The sequence below is a fragment of the Balaenoptera physalus genome, assembly GCF_965194825.1.
Source record: "Balaenoptera physalus genome assembly, chromosome: 1".
NCBI classification, from domain to species: domain Eukaryota; kingdom Metazoa; phylum Chordata; class Mammalia; order Artiodactyla; family Balaenopteridae; genus Balaenoptera; species Balaenoptera physalus.
In genome coordinates, this window is record NC_138882.1 from 95,228,606 (window position 1) to 95,252,205 (window position 23,600).

General features: G+C 34.0%; 1 protein-coding gene across 1 annotated transcript in view; it reads right to left on the bottom strand.

The window, feature by feature from the left end:
• Positions 1-23,600, bottom strand: part of SYCP1 (synaptonemal complex protein 1) — a 154,570-nt gene that overhangs the window by 57,235 nt on the left and 73,735 nt on the right. Inside the window, exons 17-24 of the mRNA XM_082458274.1 lie at positions 15,803-15,907; positions 14,892-14,995; positions 13,056-13,173; positions 12,272-12,342; positions 9,475-9,556; positions 6,901-6,963; positions 3,550-3,612; positions 3,309-3,371 (exon numbers count right to left, since the gene is read on the bottom strand). Of these exons, the coding sequence (XP_082314400.1) occupies positions 3,309-3,371; positions 3,550-3,612; positions 6,901-6,963; positions 9,475-9,556; positions 12,272-12,342; positions 13,056-13,173; positions 14,892-14,995; positions 15,803-15,907 (669 nt within the window). The remainder of the gene's footprint in view (positions 1-3,308; positions 3,372-3,549; positions 3,613-6,900; positions 6,964-9,474; positions 9,557-12,271; positions 12,343-13,055; positions 13,174-14,891; positions 14,996-15,802; positions 15,908-23,600) is intronic.

The following is a 23,600-nucleotide window of genomic DNA, read 5'->3' on the forward strand; positions in this document are numbered from 1 at the left end:
GCTTCACTCTGTATGACAGTCTTTAGGTCCAACCACATCTCTACAAATGACCCAATTTCGTTCCTTTTTATGGATAAGTAATATTCCATTGTATATATATACCATGTCTTCTTTATCCAGTCGTCTGTCAATGGGCATTTAGGTTGCTTCCATGACCTGGCTATTGTAAATAGTGCTGCAATGAACACTGGGGTGCATGTGTCTTTCTGAATTATGGTTTTCTCTGGGTATATGCCCAGTAGTGGGATTGCTGGGTCATATGGTAATTCTCTTTTTAGTTTTTTTAGGAACTTCCATACTGTTCTCCATAGTGGCTGTATCAATTTACATTCCAACCAACAGTGTAAGAGGGTTCCCTTTTCTCCACACCTTCTCCAGCATTTGTTTGTAGACTTTTTTGATGATGGCCATCCTGACTGGTGTGAGGTGATACCTCATGGTAGGTTTGATTTGCATTTCTCTAATAATTAGTGATGTTGAGCATCTTTTCATGTGCTTTTGGCCATCTGTATGTCTTCTTTGGAGAAATGTCTATTTAGATCTTCTGCCCATTTTTTGATTGGGTTGTTTGTTTTTTTGATATTGAGCTGCATGAACTCTTTATATATTTTGGAGATTAATCCTTTGTCTGTTGATTCGTTTGCAAATATTTTCTCCCATTCTGAGGGTTGTCTTTTCATCTTGTTTATGGTTTCCTTTGCTGTGCAAAAGCTTTGAAGTTTCATTAGGTCCCATTTGTTTATTTTTGTTTTTATTTCCATTACTCTAGGAGGTGGGTCAGAAAAGATCTTGCTGTATTTATGTCATAGAGTGTTCTGCCTATGTTTTCCTCTAAGAGTTTTATAGTGTCTGGTCTTACATTTAGGTCTCTAATCCATTTTGAGTTTATTTTTGTGTATGGTGTTGGGGAGTGTTCTAATTTCATTCTTTTACATGTAGCTGTCCAGCTTTCCCAGCACCACTTATTGAAGAGACTGTCTTTTCTCCATTGTATATCCTTGCCTCCTTTGTCATAGATTAGTTGACCATAGGTGCGTGGGTTTATCTCTGGGATTTCTATCCTGTTCCATTGATCTATATTTCTGTTTTTGTGCCAGTACTATATTGTCTTGATTACTGTAGCTTTGTAGTATAGTCTGAAGTCAGGGAGTCTGATTCCTCCAGCTCCATTTTTCTTTCTCAAGATTGTTTTGGTTATTCAGGGTCTTTTGTGTCTCCATAAAAATTTTAAGATTTTTTTCTTCTAGTTCTGTGAAAAATGCCATTGGTAGTTTGATAGGGATTGCACTGAATCTGTAGATTGCTTTGGGTAGCATAGTCATTTTCACAATATTGATTCTTCCAATCCAAGAACATGGTATATCTCTTCTCTAGGAGATTTTTGATGACAAATTCAATTTCCCTGATATATGGCTCTTCAGATGTACTGTTTCATCTTGTGTAAGTTTTTAGGAAGTTAGGTTTTCCAAGAAATTTGCCCATATATACAATGGAATATTACTCGGCCATAAAAAGGAACGAAATTGGGTCATTTGCAAAGATGTGGATGGACCTAAAGACTGTCATACAGAGTGAAGTAAGTCAGAAAGAGAAAAACAAATATCACATATCAACGCATATATGTGGAATCTAGAAAAAATGGTACAGATGAACTGGTTTGCAAGGCTGAAACAGAGACACAGATGTAGAGAACAAACGTATGGACAGCAAGGGGGAAAAGTGGGGGTGGGGGTGGGGGTGGCGGTGGGAAGAATTGGGAGACACATATATACACTAATATGTATAAAATCGATAACTAATAAGAACCTGCTGTATAAAAAAGTTAAATTTAATTAAATTTTTTAAAAAAGAAATTTGCCCATTTCATCTAAGTTTCAAATTTATTGATATAATATTGTCCATGACATTCTTTTGTTATCCTTTTAATATTTACAGTATCTATATGGTAATGTCCTATTTTATTCCTGCCTTCAGTGAATTTTACTCTCTCTCCTTTTGTAATCAACCCTGCTAGGGGCGTATCAATTTTATTAATATTTTCAAAGAATCAACTTCTGATTTCATTAATTTTTGTCTTTGTCTCTCTTATTTCTTTGATCTCTCTTTTCATTTTTATTATTTCCTTTAGTCTACTTTCTATGGGTTTCATTTGCTCACCTCTTTTCAGTATCTGGATGAAAACCTAGGTCATTTCTCCTTTTCTAAAATAAACATTATTTATAAATTTCCCTACAAGAACTGCTTTAGTTGCATCCCACAAATTTTGGCATATTGTATTTTTATGATCATTCAGTTTAAAATAATTTCTAATTTTCCTTGTGATTTCTTCTTTGGCCCATGAGTTATTTACTAGTATAATGCTTAATTTGCAAATATTTAGGCTTTTCCAGATATCCTATGGTTACTTATTTGTAATTGAATTCTGTTGTAGTGAGAGAATATACTCTATAAGACTTTAATATTTTTAAATGTATGGCCCAGCATATGGTCTATCTTGGTAAACAACCTAAGTGCACTTCAAAAGAATTTACAGTTGTAGCTATAATGTTCTACAAATGTCAATTAAGTCAAGGTAGTTAATAATGTTGTTCAAATTTTGTATATTCTTACCAATTTTCTTCTAGTTGCATCAATTGCTGAAAGAGGGCTATTACAACCCACAAATACAATAATGAAATTATCTATTTCTCATTTTAGTTTTTTAAGTTTTTGCTTCATGTATATTGAAGCTCTGCTATTAAGAACAAATACATTCATGACTGTTATATCTTCCTGATGAACTGATACCTTTATCATTATCAAATGCTCCTTAGGATCTCTGATAATACTCCTTGTATTTCAATCTATTTTATGCGTTATAAATATTGTCATTCCAGCTTTTCTATGCTTACTGTTTGTATGGTATATGATATATCTTTTTCCATATTTTTACTTCAACTTCCTTTTATCTTTATATTAAATAAAGTGTGTCTCTTGCAGGGAGCATATAGTGTGGCCTTGACTTTTTTATCCAGACTAACAATTCCAAGGCTCCACCCCAAACCTACTCAAGCTCAATTTTCAATGTATGGGTAAGGAATATGAAGACATATATATACACACACGTACATATATTCTAAGCTGCTTAGATGATTTTAACATAGATAAACCAAAGATGTGCACTCTACTACAATTAAAAGGATTGATCCCCACAATCTCAAAAGATAATGATTAAAAATAATTGCTACAATATAAATAAAGGGCTTAAAATTCCTAAATTCTCATCTATGTGCTAGTATTTTTAAAACAAAAATAAGGATTCCAAATACCTTTATCTCATAAACATTCAGTTGCTTGCTTTCTGCTGTACTTTTTTTTTTTAAGGCCTTATTCTGTTAAAAGTTAAAAATAAAGAATTATGTTTAATATCAAAGTAATTCAAACTTGCACTGTCACTGACTTAGACTAAAATTACTAAAGTAAAGAAAGGAAAGCATTATTCTCTAAAACTGTAGTGAAAACATAGGTTTTTTTTTTTTTAATAGTTTTATTTTGAGAATCAGTACATACCTCCTGCTGGAGTTCTTCAATAAACTTACTTTTATTTTCAACTTGTTTCCTTAAATTGTTACACTAAAAAATCAAGAGAAATTTAAAATATTTTATTCAATATTCCAGTCAAAATAAATAATTTCAAACTAACAAAAATATTAGCATAGAGATCACTTCAAAAATCATGTCGTTAAATAATTCCATTAATGTCAAAAATTATGTGAACAAGTACAAATTTCAATAGATTACCTCAGCACAAATTTGAAATTCTTAAAATGTCTTAATCTACTTAAAGAACACATGACTTCAATTACTTTAAGGGAAAAGTACCTTTTACTCAATCCCATACAGAGGGCTGAATTATATAATCACTTGGATTTTGGAAAGCCAGCCAGAGGATTAACTATAATTTGTCTTCTTTCTTATTCATTATTCCCCATTTATCATTTATGAGATCTCTTTTACTTATTATATTTGGGGAAGGGGAATAATATAATACTCTATCTCCTCCTAAATACATTCTAATTCCTCTTACAGAAATACCATCTAAATCATTTTTTGTAATATCTCACTTTGAGGGACTATTTCACCTGACTACACATGTAGAATTGGATTAAGAGGTACTAGCCCAAGAAATATATGGAGTACCATAAAAGCAGCACAGATTTCTAAAGGGTACTAAAACATCACAGATATATAAGCTGTTCTAATTTCCATCAAAGTAGAAAGAAAATCCAACGGAAAAAAATTTTAATATCCACCATTAGCACAAAATGCTGTGTTAAATATTTTTCTTGAAACAGTCATATGTAGTCATAGTCAGCAACTATTCTGAAACTGAATAAGGTATGATACTGAGGTTTACAAGTGATTTATCTAAGTTTTAATGTGCACCATCCCCCTCAATGGTCTATTTCAGAAAACTCAAAAGGAAACTGAAGAAGAAAAGCCATAGAAAAGTGAGAAACATTTTATTGATTATCATGCCAATTGGCAGGTATAAACATATTAGGTGAAACTATTTGTGTATATAATTTTTATTTATTAAAAAAATCAAAGACTTCCATTTTTGACAGAAAAATCACCTAGATACGCTGAACAACTTTCCTGATAAAAATAATTTAAAAGTAAATGTCTAAAACATAAGGAATCTGCCTACTTGAAATTACAACTTTAAAGCGTAGTAACAGTAGGTTTGGGGCTAGCATCAAAGCCAGCATTTGGCCTACGGGTATCTGCTGAACCTACCTAGGGTAAAAGAGATAGGAGATAAAACTCAGGGCTCACTAAAGGTAGAGAATCCAATAAGAGAACCCTGTACAGAGTCACAAACCCAAAGGACTACCTACTCAGTGAAAGCATAAACAAGAAATAAATCTGCCACACAGAAGGGTACAGTAAGGAAACTTGTCTGTCTTGATCTTGGCACTGAGTGAATGGTATGAAAACTGTCCTGAAAATTTGTAGCCATGAAGTGGCCTTATATTGGGGAGGGGAGCGGGGTGGTCATTTATAGCTAGATTCATGCTATCTCTATAATCTCAAAAAACTTCAGTTGGAGAATTTACTTTAAAATGGGCTCCTCGTTAGTAGTGTCCCCAAGAAAATCTTTCTGGGAGGATACCAATTTCAACACAAGCCTCAAAGAACTACCACAGATAAAAAACCAAGGAATCAAAAAACATAAATAAGGCTCAAAGAATAAAAAGTCAGCAGAAAGAACAAAGAGCAAAATCAGACCTGAAAAAGACTTCAGATATTGATATTATCAGACAAAGAATATCATATTAAAATATATTAAATATTTTTTAAAATTAAAGACTTGAAACTATGAAAAAGAAATGAGAGACCATAAAAGACAATTGAGCAGATTTTAAAAAGAACTAATTAAAACTTCAGTAATGAAAAATGTAATTAAAATGTAAAACTCAATAGACAGGAAAATAGGTTACTTCTTGGCCTTACCACATGAATGCTGAACAAATTTTTAAAATATCAGTTTGAAGTATCACCAGATTATTAACTTTGCCCAAAAAAGCACATGTTTTATGTATTTCTCCGTTCTTCAGACCATCAAAACTTATTCCCTTAAGAGTTAATATTGATGATCATATTTTTCTGCTACTCAGCTTTTCCTAAAAAACTATCTTTATAACTGACATTACTACATATTATAAAAACCATCTTTATAACTGTAATTATGACAGTTCAAAAAAATATGTATATTTTACTAAAAGGATAATGACATCAGATCTATCAACTTTGTCATTTTGACTGGCCCGTCTCACTGTCCCTTATTTCTGAATAAACTAATGAAAATTAAAGTAACTTAAGTTTTCAATCCTTTTAAATTTAAATAATATCGAAATTTAGGACTAATTAATATATTTGATGGAATACCCAGAAATTCTTGAAAAGATTTTAAACTATTACAGTTATTTTTAAGTCAAATAATCCATGTACAAAAAATCAAAGAATTTTATTCACCAGAATTCTAGGTAGAAGAAAATAGTGTTAATTATTAGAGGTCAGAGTTTCAGAAAGTGAACTATGCTTTCCAAGGGACTACTCACTGACTCACTATACAGAAGGTCAAGTTTAAGACAAGTGTGTGGTGAAGGGCAGAGAAGGGAAAAGTGAATTGGTATTGCCAGCCAGGCAGTAAAAACATTTCACATAAAGAAAGCAGAAATTTTTCTGCAGCTCCCTTGATTATAAGAATTGGAGAGATATCTAAGAATGATTTTTAAAAGCATCTTGCCACTCTAAAGATATCCACAACAAATGCAGCTGATGAGAGAATGAAATTTGGGGAAAGGGAAGAGATAGCTAAAGAGCAGTTTAATGAAGCTTTGCTCTTTGAAGCATTATGCAAAAACTCCTAATGCCAGAGCCTCTTCAAAGAAATCTGCAGTAAAAATCCTATACTATTCCTCTGGGAGGGGGAAGGGTAAGCTGGGACAAAGTGAGAGAGTGGCATGAACTTATATATACTACCAAATGTAAAATAGATAGCTAGTAGGAAGCAGCCGCATAGCACAGGGCAATCAGCTCAGTGCTTTGTGACCACCTAGAGGGGTGGGATAGGGAGGGTGGGAGGGAGACACAAGAGGGAGGAGATATGGGGATATATGTATATGTATAGCTGATTCACTTTGTTGTAAAGCAGAAACTAACACACCATTGTAAAGCAATTATACTCCAATAAAGATGTTAAAAAAAAAAATCCTATACTATTCCTGAAAGCCTTCAAAGTGGAATTGAGATTTCTTTGTACAGGACAATGTAAAGGTTGGCCCTAAAGAATCTAGCCATACATATTTTGTTACAAAGTCTCTATTCCTAAATATTTTTCACATTTGATAATACCTTGTTTTCTAATATCTTCATTTGTTTATCTTTTTTTACGACTTCACATTCAATGCTTCGAGCCTAAAAAACATTATTTGACATCAGATTTTTTAAAAATGTTAACAGAATTTCTATTTTCTGAGTATCTTTTAGACATGGAATTATAAAGCTTAGTCTTATATTTCTACAAAAACAGTTATCAGCTCTCCCAGTTTAGTTCAGTAAACTTTTTTAAAAAAGAAATTCTTTTTGTGTCTATATGTCAATGTTCATTATTCTTATCTTAGCGTAGTATCACTTTACAATATTTTATTAGCTTTCCCAGTTTATACTGAATTTTTTAAAACTATATATAAATGTTTATAATCTGTTAAATATGTCTTTCACAAACATTTGTTAAACTGAACTTTGTAACAATCCAATGATATAGAAAAGTAGGTATTATTATCCCCACTTTAGAGATGAGAAAACAAAGGCTCAGATAAACTACGTATGAAATAATAAATGTCTGAACTAACGTAGTGGATTGGGATAAAAGAAGAGTGTAATGAATTTCAATGTCAGGCAAAATATCCAAGAAATATTTGCAATTTGAATTCTTTCCAGGAAACTGTTTCAGTAGGTAAACTGAAATCCAACCATGGAAAGCTGAAACATGCTATCAATTTGTCTTGCATTTCGTTTTTTTTTTCCTTAACTCATCATTAATATTTCTACTTTGGTAAAATAAATTTAAGTTCTTAGTGGAAGATTTTTATTTTACATTAAACATCAAATTCATGTTCTTCCCTACACCAACAAAATTAGTGTTTTGAAGCAGCCTCTGATACAAATTTTAAAGTAGTGAATTACATACCAAGTCTTTAGGAGATTAAATTCATTTTTTTCGGGTTGAATTTAACTAATAAATATGAAACTGAAAGAAAAAATAGCTTTTTGAGAAAAAAATGTGATATAGTCTAAAGAATGTTAGAGAGGCAGCTCTACCACTTCTTAGTCAGGTAGCTTTTCAAGTTTTTACCCTTTGAAGGCCCGACTTCCTAATTCATAAAATGAGGACAAAAATGACTTCCAGTTTAAGATAATACACATAATCTAGAATGTTCCTGGCTCATTGCAAGCCCTTAAAAATATAGTTCATCTCAGCCTCAGACTATTCCAATAGTCTTAAAACTCTCCAACGTATAAATAAAATTATGACACTTCTCAGGTGAAAACTCTTCAATAACCTCAAACTCCTAAATATAGCCATGTGGCCTTAAATGATCTACCCTCATTTTTCCCCACCCTCATTTTTCCCCATCTTCATCTGTCCACTCTCATCTCCTCATCTCTCATCTTTCCCTCCTCTCTCCACTCTCACCACTATCTTAAACTCCACCTTTCAGCCAAGATAAACTTTGTCTAGGTGCTTAAATATGATGGGCTCTCTCATACTTCATATACAATGTGTGTGTGTGTGTGTGTGTGTGTGTGTGTGTTTGTAACTTGGAATACTCTTCTTCTCCCTGATATACTTGTGCCCACACCTCTGCCTTCCACTAATTCCTATTAATCAGAGGTTTCAAAGTGAATGTTGCTTCTTCCAGGAAGCTTGTCCTGACTCAAGTTTAGATAGATGCCCTTTCCATGGGCTCCAACAGCAATTACATAGAAGACCTATGTTTTGGTCTGGCCAGCATCCTTCCCTGCAAAGACTCTTTCAGTGTAAATTTCACAGTAATCCTGCTTAGTTCATAAAGCTTGATGGAGACTGATATGTCTCCAAGGATGGCAATGCAGCTCAGGCTTAGACAGATTACTCTATCCCCTAATTGCAATGAATGGCTCAGGTATAAGTGAGTTAAACTAGGCCAGAGTCCTCTCTAAGATTTTTTTCAGAGCTTTCAAGACTATTTTTTATAGCCTTCCAACTTATTCCAGTGCCTTTCACCTCTCCCTATTCCATTCTTAAAAATTAAAAATGTTACTTGTCTAATAAAAAAACTTAATTAGATCACTATTGTCCACCAAAACAAATTAAAACCAAACTTAGCACCCAGAACAGTGCCTGGCACATCGTAGGTAGTCAATAATATTTGTGGAATGAATGAAAAAACACAGTCAAGGCTTTCACAATCTAGGTTGATCAGCACAATCTATTTTGGCACCCTTTTCTCCCTCTATGTACATTATATACTATAATCACATCACATACTTTATACTATTCCACTTTTGTGATAATCTTCCCTAAAAGCCTTCTTCCTATCCCAATTCTTTGAAATCATTTCCACCAATGCACAACACAAATTTACTAATCAATTTATCAGTATATTTCATATTAATAAAGCATGAGCCTTTTATTTAGCCTAAAATATAAATCAACATTTATAAATGCTCACTATTTAAAGAAATTTAGAATCATGCCACTATTTCTTCTAGATATAAACCACATAAGCAAAATAACCCAACGTGGCCCATATTTTTAAGGTCAATAGCCTACAACAGCCCTTGGCCCACTAATTATTTATACAATAGTATACTTTTTTTTGACACGTATTGCTTTTATGATTTAAAATTTTGTGATAGAACCTTTTATTAAATACAACATACATTTTCTTCACTCTTGTCCAATTTACATTTAACTTCATCTCCTTTCTGTTTTAGTTCTTCTTTCACAGATTCCAGTTCATTCCTTAAAGAAATGGAAGAGTGACATTGTAATAAAATCCATATTTTCATTTTATTCCCTTTCTGGAATTTCTAAAATGGTTGACTATTTAATTTTTTGTTGGTTTATATTTTCATTTTGTTTGATAATTTTTCATGCATTAATGTCAATAATGTCAATTAATTTATACATTTATTTTGAAATTACTTAGATCTTTATAGTCATTTTTCCATAAAAAAAGAAACTCCTAGATAGGAAAACTTATTTCTTATTTAAGTCAAGATTTCACTTTACTGTTTTCTTAGTCATAAATTAGTCATCATTCTAAGACATAGTCATAATGTTGTACAGATAAATTAGGGACATACATACCAGTGATTTTAAAGAAGAACTACATGACTGAGATATTTGCATATACTTGTATCCTTATATACGTACAGAGTATCTCTGGAAACATACACAAGAAACCATGATACCTCTGGGGAGGGAAACTGGGTATCGGGAAGACAAAAGCCAAGCAAAACAGTTTTCTTTCCCCATGTCCCTTTGTCCTTTTGATTTTTACACCACATGCATGTATTATCCTTTCAAATTTTTTTCAATTTAAAATCTGTCTGTTGCATATGAAAACAATGGTATTTTGTCTCAGAAGGATATTTAAAGCTATTTCTAATTGTAGACTCTCTTGTTACTACAACTGATATATTACTGGGTCTAATGTAAATGCATGGAATAGTATTCAATCACGTGGAATAACTTGGCCTTGTAAAAACTGAGTCTAGGGTGTTTACTCTTCAACTGAGTTTAAAATTTTTAATTGGCATATTCTTACTTTTCCTAAATATATTTTTATTTACAGTTCTGTAAGTCCATAGAGTAGGTAGATGTACAAAAAGATATTTTCCAAACAACTTGAATTCTCTTAAATTAAAAGCAGCCTTTCCCTAAAAAATATCTTCACTTTTTATCCCCAAAATGTACAGCGGCTTAATCACAGATTTAATCTATAAATAACAGTTACTTCTGAAGAAGAAAAGTAAGCATAAAGGATATAAGTAATCTTTAGAAGCATAGTAAAAGATGACTTTCCAAATATGGAAAATAGTAACAGTTAAGTGCCAGGCACTGTGCTCAGCACTTTATTCACATTTCCTCATGTAATCCCCAGACAGTCCTATGAGGGAGATATATTAGGTCTAAGGAAATATCAAATAATTTACAATAGCTAAATTTTAATGACCACATTCTTTAATCAAACAAATCAAAACTTAATACATCAGAATGTAAGTACAAACAAGAGCCCCCAAATATTTAGAAATCGTCTAAATTACTAATGGATTAAAAGGAAACTTAAAATACAAAAACAGATTATTTAGAAAATAATAAACATGAAAACACTGCATATCAAAAACCAGGTCACAGATATACAGTAGTGTTAGAAAGTAAATTGATACCTTGAAATGTTTTTCATTATTTGAAAAACAGAAAGATAAACCAAATATCAATATATTGATTTTTAAATATATCAATTTTTAAAGTAACTAAAGAAAATATTAATATTTGATTGCAGGCAGGAAAAAGATTTGTAAGTATAAAAGCAATGGGAATGTTTGGTCATTGCAATCATTGTTGCTTTTGTTGTGGTCATCCATGTACAATGCTTGGTGTCAGTCTATTTATCTCTTGTACAAATAAATACAGTGTGTGTGTGAAAAAAAAAAAGCAATGGGAAAAAATTTCAAAAGGAAAGAATTAGATTTAATACAAAATTTTTTTTAAAAACTTCTGTATAACAAAAAAATTACCCAAAGTGAAAGGAAAACAACAGGTTAGGGAAAATATGTGCTTTAAATAAAATAAGATAAAGGATTAATATGTTTTTTAAAGCTTAAATAAATGAGTAAGAAAATAATCAAGATATCAAAATATTAGTGGGCAACAGGTATAAGCAATTTACAGAGAAGAAACTCTAGCAAACACACACGAAAAATTCCAAAGCTTACCAAAAACATGAAAATTATAAGTCATAAGAACTATGAGTTGTTTCTACCTGTTATATTATCGAGTAAATTAATGATAATACCCAAAAGTAATTAAAACATTTGGAACCAGCGTTTTCATAAAATATTGGTTGTATTGCATGGTTTACAACCGATAAAACCTATTAGAAACCATTGGTCTATAAAAAGTAATTGAAATAATTATTCCTATGACTCAATAAATTCACACTGGAAATTTATCCTATAAGAAAAAAATCTGTATGTCCCAAAATGTTTACTGCACTATTCTTTATGATAGTGAAAAACTGGAAAATGTAAATATCCAAATTAAAATATTGTTATATCCACTTGACTGACTGGCATACAAACATTAAAATAGATGATTGTGAAAACAACTAGAAACACAGATAATGCTTAAAGTAATATTAAATTTTTAAAATATCTCTTCTAAATTTTCTGGCATAGGACTAGTATACTTTCTTAAATAAATATTAAATGTTAGAAAGTTTATGATACTTTAAAATTAATTTCTACATCTAATATCACTATTTCAAACTAAGTATAAAATAGACATTATTACAATTTTATTTTTAAGCAGGATTCCAAAGCAATGATTTAAGTCTAATTTTTTATTTTATACTATATTCAACATAAGATTAATCTAAATTAACTACAACAAGTTAATAGAAAAGAAATACTATTTTGGGCCAGTCAAAAAAGGCCAATGCACTAGTCTTGCCTTAATTGTGTTTCTGTCTCTTCCAGATTTTCTATTTGTTTCAACATTCTTTCTTCTTGCTTTTTGCTGTTCTAAAGAAATAATCAGTGTGGTTTATATTAATTATTTTGTTTCAACAAAAATAAAATTGAAATTAATATTCAAGACCTTTATCTGTCTTAAAATTTATTTAGTTATATATAAAGCAAGAGAATGGGTTATTTAACTTATACAGTTCCACACTAGTTTTCCAGCCTTACTCTATTCCCCTAATAATCTCTATATAGTAGCTAAAAAAACAAGTCTTACTTGCTGTTTCCCAGTGATTCTTTGAGACTTGTGTCCTTTGTTCATATTGCTATGGCTTCAAGGAATGCTTTTCCACTCATTGCTACCGACTGAACCGATAATTATTCATTTTTTTAAGGCAAAAATCAATGCTGTATTCTCTCTGAAGCCTTCTCTTTCTCTTTCCCCAAGGCAGAAGCGATCCTGTGAACTCTGATAACACTTTGTCCCCCAAACAATACATATGATATACTATTTTAAGTTATTTAAGCATTTATTTTTTATTGAGTCGTAAACTAAAGAGGAATGATACTTTATTCATCATTGTATGCATATTATTACTACCTCAATATGCATATTTTTCTTCTAAAACAAAGTATTTAGAAGAAAAAGATAATCAGATAATCTAAAATAATCAGACTTTTAAAGCTGGAAGAAATTTTAGAGGTAATCTATTCTAACCCCTTAACTTTACAGTAAGAAAACTAAGTCACTGGGACTTTCTTTTTCTACTCACATTAATATCTTCTTGCTGTTTCTTGAGTTCTAGGGCCATATCCCTTGTTTCTTCTGCTAGTTCTTTGTTTTCCAGTGAAAGCCTTTTGCAGCTTGCAGTTAGTTCAGCATTCTTAAGCCTGTTTTTTAAAAAACATGTCATACCAAAATATTTACATTTAAAATTATATGATGTGGAATTTTATCCAAAATAATCTTAGGGGAAAGAAAGGAAGGGCTGGGGTTACAAATGAAATAGGATTGGCCATTAGTTAAAAATTTTTGAAGCTGGGTGATAGGTATATGCTGGTTCATTACAATATTCCCTCTTAACGTTGTATATATTTGAAAATTTTCTATAGTAAGTTTTTCAAGATGTTACATATTTCCTTGCATAGTCTCCATACCACTTCCCTGTTTATCTTTCCACAAATTTTGAAAAGTATTTATTTTTTTCATATAATATTTTCTTTCTAGTAGACTGTCTCTTAGAAACTGTTTCAAATTTCTCGTGATTTAATAGTACATGAGACATTAACTATTTTTAACTAAAATATTTTTATTAAAATAAATAAAACTTTGTGCACATGCACAACACTTACTGTTCTTACAAGGTCTCAAATATTCTACATTGGAAGAGAGATTACTGCTGTTACTGGTTGCAGCCAGGATCAATTTTAAATGAGGGAAGGGGAGTGTGTGGCTCTATGGAATGATTTCAGAATCACCTATTATCTCCTACTTACTGATACTGGAAACTCATCAAAGAGTTTTAATTAAAAAATGAAAAGTTGAAAAAGCAAATATACCAAGGATAACACAAATTTATATTAATCAGCTCATTCATTAAAGGAATTTTGGTTAATAGATGAATTTTACCCAGAGCCCCTACAAAAGTACTGTTGAAAAGGTACCAGAAAGCTGAGAATGGGAGTTGAAAGAGAAGTGACAAGATGCTGAGTAAATTACTTATTTCTCATTTTTATCTAGAGTTGAGAAGCAACCAGAAAACAAAAATCATGCTCACCACTAGATTGCCTACTTCAGTTTAGTTCTCCCTGAGTAACAACACAACAATCATTTCTTCCCACTTTCTCTAGAAATTAAATTTACTAAGTAGGTGAAACAACTAAATATTATGTTTGGACAATGTGAGAAATGAATTTATATTTTGTCATTTCATCAATACAAACTTATGTAGTAATTTAGTAAAACAATCAAAATAACTAGTTACAACTACAAATGATTATTTTTATGAGGAACTAAATAATCTCCAAGAAAAGAACATATCGCTCTTCTCATGCAGTTCTCAAGTTTGTGATATATACTCTTCTTATGTCAATAATATATGCTTCCTTTAACAATGAAACTGACAAATTATTTTGATCTTTAATCAGAAATAAAACACAACTTTAAGCCTATTCAAAAAAGTATTACACATAGTTTACTAATTTAGTATTACCTACTTTGGAAAGTAGTTAATACTTTACAGTATTACAGAAAGCTTAGGAATTGAATACATAAGCTACTTTATAGATAGAAAACATACTTTTCGGGCTTCCCTGGTGGCACAGTAGTTGAGAGTCTGCCTGCCAATGCAGGGGACACGGGTTCGAGCCCTGGTCTGGGAAGATCCCACCTGCCGCGGAGCAACTAGGCCCGTGAGCCACAATTACTGAGCCTGCGAGTCTGGAGCCTGTGCTCCGCAACAAGAGAGGCCACGATAGTGAGAGGCCCGCGCACCACGATGAAGAGTGGCCACCACTTGCCGCAACTAGAGAGAGCCCTCACACAGAAACGAAGACCCAACACAGCCATAAATAAATAAATAAATTTAAAAAAAAAAAGGAAAACATACTTCTCATTTTCAAGCTCAGTTTTCAGCTCTTTAACCTGTTCTGAATAATGCTGTTCACTTGTTGCAATGGCAGTTAACTGTATTTCCAAATCATGTACTTTTTTCTGGAAAATAAACATGTATTATCACAGCAAATGTTTTTACAATTTTCTCACTTAAAAAGTACGGTCACTCTATGTAAGCAAGTTATATCTTTGGCAAAAATATATCAAATTTTTAAAATTTAAATTGATTTAATGCCATAGTCATTATAATTTTAAAACAATGAGCAATGACAAATGCAATACTGTAAGTAAATTCCAGCTTGATATTCTGAAGCTCAACCAGTAAAATTATATTTACATATTACAAAATACTATTGTCAATTTTATACTACCAAGTAATTAATTTCAATTAAAATGTCACATTATTAAGAAGAAATGCATTAGTTAATGAAATCAGGCAGTACTTGAAAAACTAAGCTGTTCTTACTATATTAGAAAGACAATTACAATGTAATACTGTAATAGACTGAAAACATACCTTTTAAAAATAAAAGACATTCTAAAATTATAACATGAGCACTATAAAAACTACTGTAAGCTAAGAACTTAATAAAGGCTAAAATTTAAATGTATCAATTAAGAAATACTCAAGACATCAAGAAATGTAATTGTTATAAGCCATGGCATTATGTATACTATTGGTATCTAAAATGTTGACCTTTCACTTCCTCATTATAATATGCAGGTTCTTTAAATGTGCTTTAAATCAATTGTCAGCATACTAAATGTAGCAGGAACACATCTTCCAGAGGAATTTTGTGAAGCAATCTTGCACAAATCTAACAGCCACACCATAATCTACAATGTAAATCTGTATCCTACTAACAAAACACTTGAAAGAAAAAAATGTATCCTTTTTAAACAAACCTCTCTGGTTTTGAGAAGCCCAGTTAGTTCTTGTTCTGCTCCTTTTAATTCTTCAGCAATCTTCTCAAATTGTTTCTTCTCATCTAAAAGCTTTTGGTTTTCTGCCTATTTAAGGACATAAACAAATCATGACAATCAAAGCACACACACATTCAAAATAATCAAACTGCTCAAATAGAGTTGTGAAGAGAATTATGAATTTCTCTTTGGCTAAAATTTTTTAAAAAGAGAAAACAAGTCATTAAGTAAATTCCCAAACTAAATATGATAACTGAGGATTTAATGGGCAGAGCCCTGGAATTTTTTATTTAAAAAAAAAGTCATACAGGTCACTGAATTCAAACCTCACCTTATGCATAAATCACTTTAATTTATTAGCACTTATTACTTAACTCACTATTCTATCAACCCAGTTTGTACTTACATTTTACTAAAAGGCTCTTCCTGTAACTTTCATGCAATGGTCATTGTTCTGTGTTCCTTAATCACAAAGAAGTCTAATTCCTCTTTTCACATGATAGCTGAGAAATATTTGAAGAGTTATCATCACTCCTAAACCTTTCTCTTAACTATTCTAAAATTTCTAATTTTTTTTATTATATATTCCTATGGAATGGTTTTATATTGCCTCATTCCTTCAGGATGGGCTCACTTTGTCAACGTACCATTCTAAATGAGGTGTCAAGAATTTAATTCAATGTTCTAGACAACCATGGGTCAGCAAACTACAGCTCACAGATCAAATCCAGCCACTGCCTGTTTTTAATAATTCTTTACCATAATATAGCCAACCTAGTTGTTTATATATTATCCATGCCTGTCTTGCCCTGTAACAGCAAAGTTGAATAGCTGCAGCAGAGACCATATGGTCCACAAAGCCTAAAAACTTACTATTGGTCTTTCACATAAAAATTTTGTCAACCTCTGCTCTAGACAAGTCCTATACAACAAAACTTTCTGCAACAATAGGAACATTTTCCATCCTGTCCAATATGGTAGCTATTAGTCCTTCAGATGTGGGCTACTGGAGCTGAGAAACTGACTTTTTAATTTGATTTATTTTAATTAATTTAAATATAACACATTTGGCCAGTGGCTACCATACTGGTTAGCATAGCTCTAGCTACTGAGAAAAACAAACTATAATCTAACCATTAACTCTTTAGTTATGGGTGCTTAATTTCTATTACTTCCTCCTGTTATCCAACAGAGCATAAGTTTATGAATTCAATTTTTATTTTGTTTACTCAAGCATGAGATTATAATAATTTTATTAAAGGCTTGCCCATAAGAGGTCCAAGATTAAACACTATAAAATCTATGAATTGCACTTATAGAGTTCGAATTTTATCTATAAGCAATGTAGAGCTATTGAAAGTTTTGATACAGCAATATAACATGATCATATTTGTGATTTAAAAAAGATAACTATAGAAATAGTACATAGGAAGACCCAATTATAATCAGGCTACCTATACAGATACGTACAAATATCTACAAATATAAAGACTCAAAGATATGCCACATAAACAATAAACATAAGAAAACTAATGGCTATAATAATATCAGTTAAAACAGACTTCAAAATGAGACAGTATTATCAGAGATAAAGATAGGCATTTAATCATGACCAAAGAGTCAATTCAGCTGGAAGATATAATAGTTATATATAAATGTAAAACCTTTAACCAAAATTCAAAATACACAAGGCAAACATTGACAGAATTAGACAGAAACAGACAATTAGAAAATCAAAGTAAGAGATTTTAATACCCATCTTTCAGTAAACAATAGAACTGGACAAAAATAAATCAAAACCAAAAGATTTTTCACAATACCATCAACCAACTGTACCTAATTGACATTTATAGAATGTTCCACCTAACAACAGCAGAGAAAATATTCTTTTCAAGTGCATATGGAGCATTCACTCAGATATACCATATCATGATTTCTAAAACAAACCATAACAAATTTAAGTAATAAAGTATATTCTTTGACCATAATGGAATTAAGCTAGAAATGAATAACAGAAATATAACAGCAAAATCTCCAAATACACAGAAATTAAATAACAGACTTATAAATAACCCCAGGGTCAAAGAATAAATCTCAAGAGAAATCAGAAAATAAATGAAAATGAAAATACAACATATCAAAATTTGTGGGCTACAGCTAAAGAGGTGATTAGAGGAAATTTATAACATTAAATGTTTACATTAGAAAAGTCTCAAAAAGCAATCTAAGTTTCCACCTTAAAAACCTAGAAAAAGAGCAAATACACACAAAGCAAACAGAAAGAAGGACATAAAGAGAAGAAATCAGTGAGACTGAAAATCAAAAACCAACAGAGAAAATCAATGAAATAGAAAGCTGGTTATTTGAAAAGATTGATAAAGTAATAAAACTCTATCAAGACTGACAAAGAAAAAAGAGAGAAGACATAAATCACCAATATTAGGAATGAAAATAAGGGTAGCACTACAGACTCCAAAGACATTAAAAAGATAATTGCAGGGAGTGCTACAAACAACTCTATGCACAGACAGTCGACAAAGTTAATGAAATGGGTTAATTCCTTAAAAACCACAAACTACCAAAATCACCCAAGATAAAGCAAGTAACTTGAATAATTCTACAGCAAAAATAAATAAAATTCATAGTTAAAAATCTTGCCAAAAAGCAGTCTCTAGGTCCACATGATTTCTCTGGAGAATTCTACCAAACATTTAAAAAAGAAATAATACTAATTCTATATAATCTCTTCCAGAAAATGGAAATGAAAGAAATGATTCCCAACTCATTTTATGAGGCCAGCGTTAGCCTGGTTCCAAAACCAGTGAAAGACAATCCAAGAAAACTATAGGTCAATAACTCTCATGAACACAAAAACAAAAATCCTCAACAAAATATTAACAAAACAAATTCAACAATACAGAAAAAGAATAATACGGGCATATCTCAGAGATATTGCGGGTTCATTCCAGAATACTGCAATAAAGCAAATATCACAATAAAGCAAGGCACAGGAACTTTCTGTGCACATAAAATTTATGTTTACACTATTCTTAGTTTATTAAGTGTTCAATAGCATTATGTCTAAAAACAACAATGTACATACTTTAATTTAAAAATACTTCGGGACTTCCCGGTGGAGCAGTGGTTAAGAATCCACCTGCTAAAGCAGGGGACATGGGTTCGAGCCCTGGTCCGGGAAGATCCCACATGCCACGGAGAAACTAAGCCCGTATGCCACAACTACTGAGTCTGCGCTCTAGAGCTCACAAGCCACAACTACTGAGCCCACGTGCCACAACTACAGAAACCCGCACACCTAGAGCCCATGCTCTGCAACAAGAGAAGCCACCTCAATGAGAAGCCCGTGCACCACAACAAAGAGTAGCCCCCACTCACTGCAACTAGAGAAAGCCCGTGCACAGCAATGAAGATGCAATGCAGCCAAAAATAAATAAATAAATAAAGATTTTAAAAAATACTTCATTGCTAAATAAACCCACACACCTATGGTCAATTAACCTTCGACTAAGGAGGCAAGAATATACAATGGGAAAAGTCTCTTCAGCAAGTGGTGTTGGGAAAGTTGGACAGCTGCATATAAATCAGTGAAGTTAGAATATACCCTCTCACCATACTCAAAAATAAACTCAAAATGGCTTAAAGACTTAAACATAAGACATGACACCACAAAACTCCTATAAGAGATCATAGGCAAAACATTCTCTGACATAAATCATACAAACTTTTTCTTAGGTCAGTCTCCCAAGGTAATAGAAATGAAAACAAAAATAAATAAGTGGGACCTAATCAAACTTACAAGCTTTTGCACAGCAAAGGAAACCATAAACAAAACAAAAAGACAACCTACAGAAATGGAAAAAATAATTGCAAACGATGTGACCAACAAGGGCTTAATTTCCAAAATATACAAACAGCTCATACAACAACAATAAAGAAACAAACAACTCAATCGAAAAATGGGCAGAAGACTTAAAGAGACATTTCTCCAAAGAAGATATACAGATGGCCAATAGACACATGAAAAGATGCTCAACATCGCTAATTATTAGAGAAATGCAAATCAAAGCTATAATGAGGTACCACCTCACGCCAGTCAGAATGGCATCATTAAAAAGTCTACAGGGCTTCCCTGGTGGTGCAGTGGTTGAGAATCCGCCTGCCAATGCAGGAGACACGGGTCTGGGAAGATCCCACATGCCGCAGAGCAACTAGGCCCGTGAGCCACAACTACTGAGCCTGCATGTCTGGAGCCTGTGCTCCGCAACAAGAGAGGCCGCAACAGTGAGAGGCCCACGCACCGCGATGAAGAGTGGCCCCCACTCACCGAAACTAGAGAAAGCCCTCGCACAGAAACGAAGACCCAACACAGCCAAAAATTAATTAATTAATTAATTTTTTAAAAAGTCTACAGACAACAAATGCTGGAGAGAGTGTGGAGAAAAGGGAACCCTCCTACACTGTTGGTGGGAATGTAAGTTGGTGCAGCCACTGTGGAAAACAGTATGGAGGTTTTCTCAGAAAACTAAAAATAGAATTACCATAGGATCCAGCAATCCCACTCCTGCGCATCTATCCAGACAAAACTATAATTCAAAAAGATACATGGGCCTGGGACCTGGGGCCGTGGAGGCAGCCTGAACCCCGGACGGGTGTCCAGCCGCAAGAAATGACCTTTGGCTCTAAAAAGAAGGCTCCATTTTTCATGATGAAATGGCAGCGGCGAAAACCCCCAGCAGAGAAGTAAAGAATGCTGAAGAACCGTTTCATGATGTGTCGCCCCTCCTTTTAAGGAGCCTAGTGGAGGAACCCAGGAAACCAAAAGCAGTACCTAATCACCTCCCGGAATCAAAGGTTTATGCAAATCTTCTGAATAATAAGGTCATACAGGCAAAACCTGGCATATTGCATTTTGGAGGCTATCAAGTAGAAAAACAACACCAGCAGATACTGGCTTCTCACATATTAAAGAGATATACCAGACTTCCCCGGTGGCGCAGTGGTTGGGAATCTGCCTGCCAATTCAGGGGACACGGGTTCGGTCCCTGGTCCGGGAGGATCCCACATGCTGCGAGGCAACGAAGCCCGTGCACCACAACTACTAAGCCTGTGCTCTAGAGCCCACGAGCCACAACTACTGAGCCTGCATGTTGCAACTACTGAAGCCCACGTGCCTAGAGCCTGTGCTCTGCAACAAGAGAAGCCACCGCAATGAGAAGCCCGCGCACCACAACAAAGAGTGGCCCCGCTCGCCGCAACTAGGGAAAGCCCACGCGCAACAGCGAGGACCCAATGCAGCCAAAAATAAATTTTTAAAAAAAGTAACTTTAAAAAAAAATTTTAAAAATAAAGAGATATGCCATGTTGCTGCAAAAAAAAAAAAAAAAAAAGATACATGTACCCCTATGTTAATAGCAGCACTATTCACAATAGCCAAGACATGGAAACAACCTAAACGTCCATTGACAGATAGATGGATAAAGAAGATGTGGTACATATATACAATGGAATACTACTCAGGCATAAAACAGAACAAAATAATGCCATTTGCAGCAACATGGATGAACCTAGAGATTACCATACGAAGTAAAGTAAGTCAGAAAGAGAAAAACAAATACCATATGATATCACTTATATGTGGAATCTAAAATATGACACCAATGAACCTACCTAAGAAACAAAAACAGAGTCATGGATATAGAGAATAGACTGGTGGTTGCCAGGGGTAGGTGGGTGGGAGAGGGAAAAAAATACTTCATTGCTAAAAAAATGCTAACCATCATTACATTATTTGTAATCTTTTTGCACTAGTAACAAAGATCACTGATCACAGATCACTGTAACAAATATAATAATAATGAAAAAGTTTGAAATACCATGAGAATTACCAAAAAGTGACACCAAGACACAGAGTGAGCAAATGCTGTTGGAAAAATAGCGCCAATATACTTGCTTGAGGCAGCATTGCCACAAACCTTCAATTTACAGAAAATGCAATTATCTGCTGTGAAGTACAATAAGACAAAGTATGCCTATACACCACACCAAGTGAGATTTTTCCCAGGAATACAAGGCTGGTTCAATGTTTGGAAATTAATCAATGTAAAACACCATATTAATAGTCTAAAGAAGAAAAACCACATGATCATATCAAATGACATGTAAAAATAATTTGACAAAATTCAACACAGATTCATAGTAAAAATTCTCAACAAACTAGGAATACATGGGAAAGTCTACAAAAAACCTATAATTAACATCATAGTTAATAGTTAAACATTAAATGTTTTTCCCTTAAGATCAAGACATCAAAGATGTACACAATCATCACTCTTATTCAATATCACACTGGAAGTATGGAAGAATTAAAAAATACACAAAATAATTCATCTTTAATAAATAAATAAATATTTTGTGGAAAAGGTTGGGGGTGTGGCCAAGATGGCACAGTAGGAAGACCTTGTGCTCACCTCCTCCTATCAGCACACCAAAGTTAAACTATTTACACAGAAACTGTTGATGAGAAAGACCAGAAGACTAGAGAAAAGATCTTCTACAACTAAAGAAATAAAAAAGGAACCACAATGAGATGGGTAGGAGGGGCAGATATATGGTATAGTCAAGACCCACACCCCCAGGGTGGGCAACCCACAAATGGGAGAATAACTGAAATTGCAGAGATTCTCCCCAAAGAGCACGGGGTCCAAGCCCCACACTGGGCTCCCAGGCTAGGGGCCCTGCACCAGAAGATGAGTCCCCAAAACATTTGCCTTTGAAGGCCAGTGGGATTTACTTTCAGGAGAACCAAAGGGCTATGGGAAATAGAGATTCCACTTTAAAGGGTGCACACAAAATCTCACATGCTCTGGGACCCAGGGAAAGACACAGTAATTTGAAAGAAGCCTGCGTCAGACCCACATGCTGACACCAGAGAGCCTCCTAGAGAGGCATGAGGCAAGTGGAGCCCACCCTGGGAACACAGACACTGGCAGCAGCCAATTTTGGGAGCTCATTCTACTACGAGGACACTTGTGCTGGCAAGCAACTTTCTGGAATCCTCCCTCTAGCTTATTAGTGCCAGGACCTAGTCCACGTCAACAGTCTGAAGACTCTAATACTGGGAACCTCAAGCCAAGCAACTAGCCAGATACAGCCCCACCCACCAACAGGCCAACTTCCTTAAGAGCCCCAAAGCCCACAGCCACCCCAAGACATGGCCCTATCCACGAGAAGGCAGAGGACTCGGCCCCACACATCAGTGCACCAGCACTAGCCCAGGAACCACCAGGGCCCTGCAATCAGAGATCTCAGGAACCAGCTCTACCCACCAGTGAGCCAGCGCAAACATGAGGACCCAGCCTCACCCACCAGTTGGTGAGCACAAACCCCAGGATCCCTTGGGCTCCCACCCTGCCCACCAGTGGGCGAACACCAGGTACAGGACCACTGCAGCCACACAGCCTGCCTTGTCAAAAACCAGCCCACCTACCAGCAGGCTGGCACCAGTCCCAGGACCCCCTGGGCCCTGACCCTGCCCACCTGCAGGCCAATACCAGTTCTGAGATGCCTTGGACCCCCTCAGCCAGCCATCCAAGGATCCAGCCCCACCAACCTTCAGGCTGACACCAGCTCTGGGATACCCCGGACCCCAGAGCCAGTAGTGTCAGGAACCAGCCATGCCCACCAGCAGGCCGACACTAGATGCAAGACCCCAGCAATACAACTACTCATCCCAGAACCCAGCTCTTCCCACCAGTAGGTC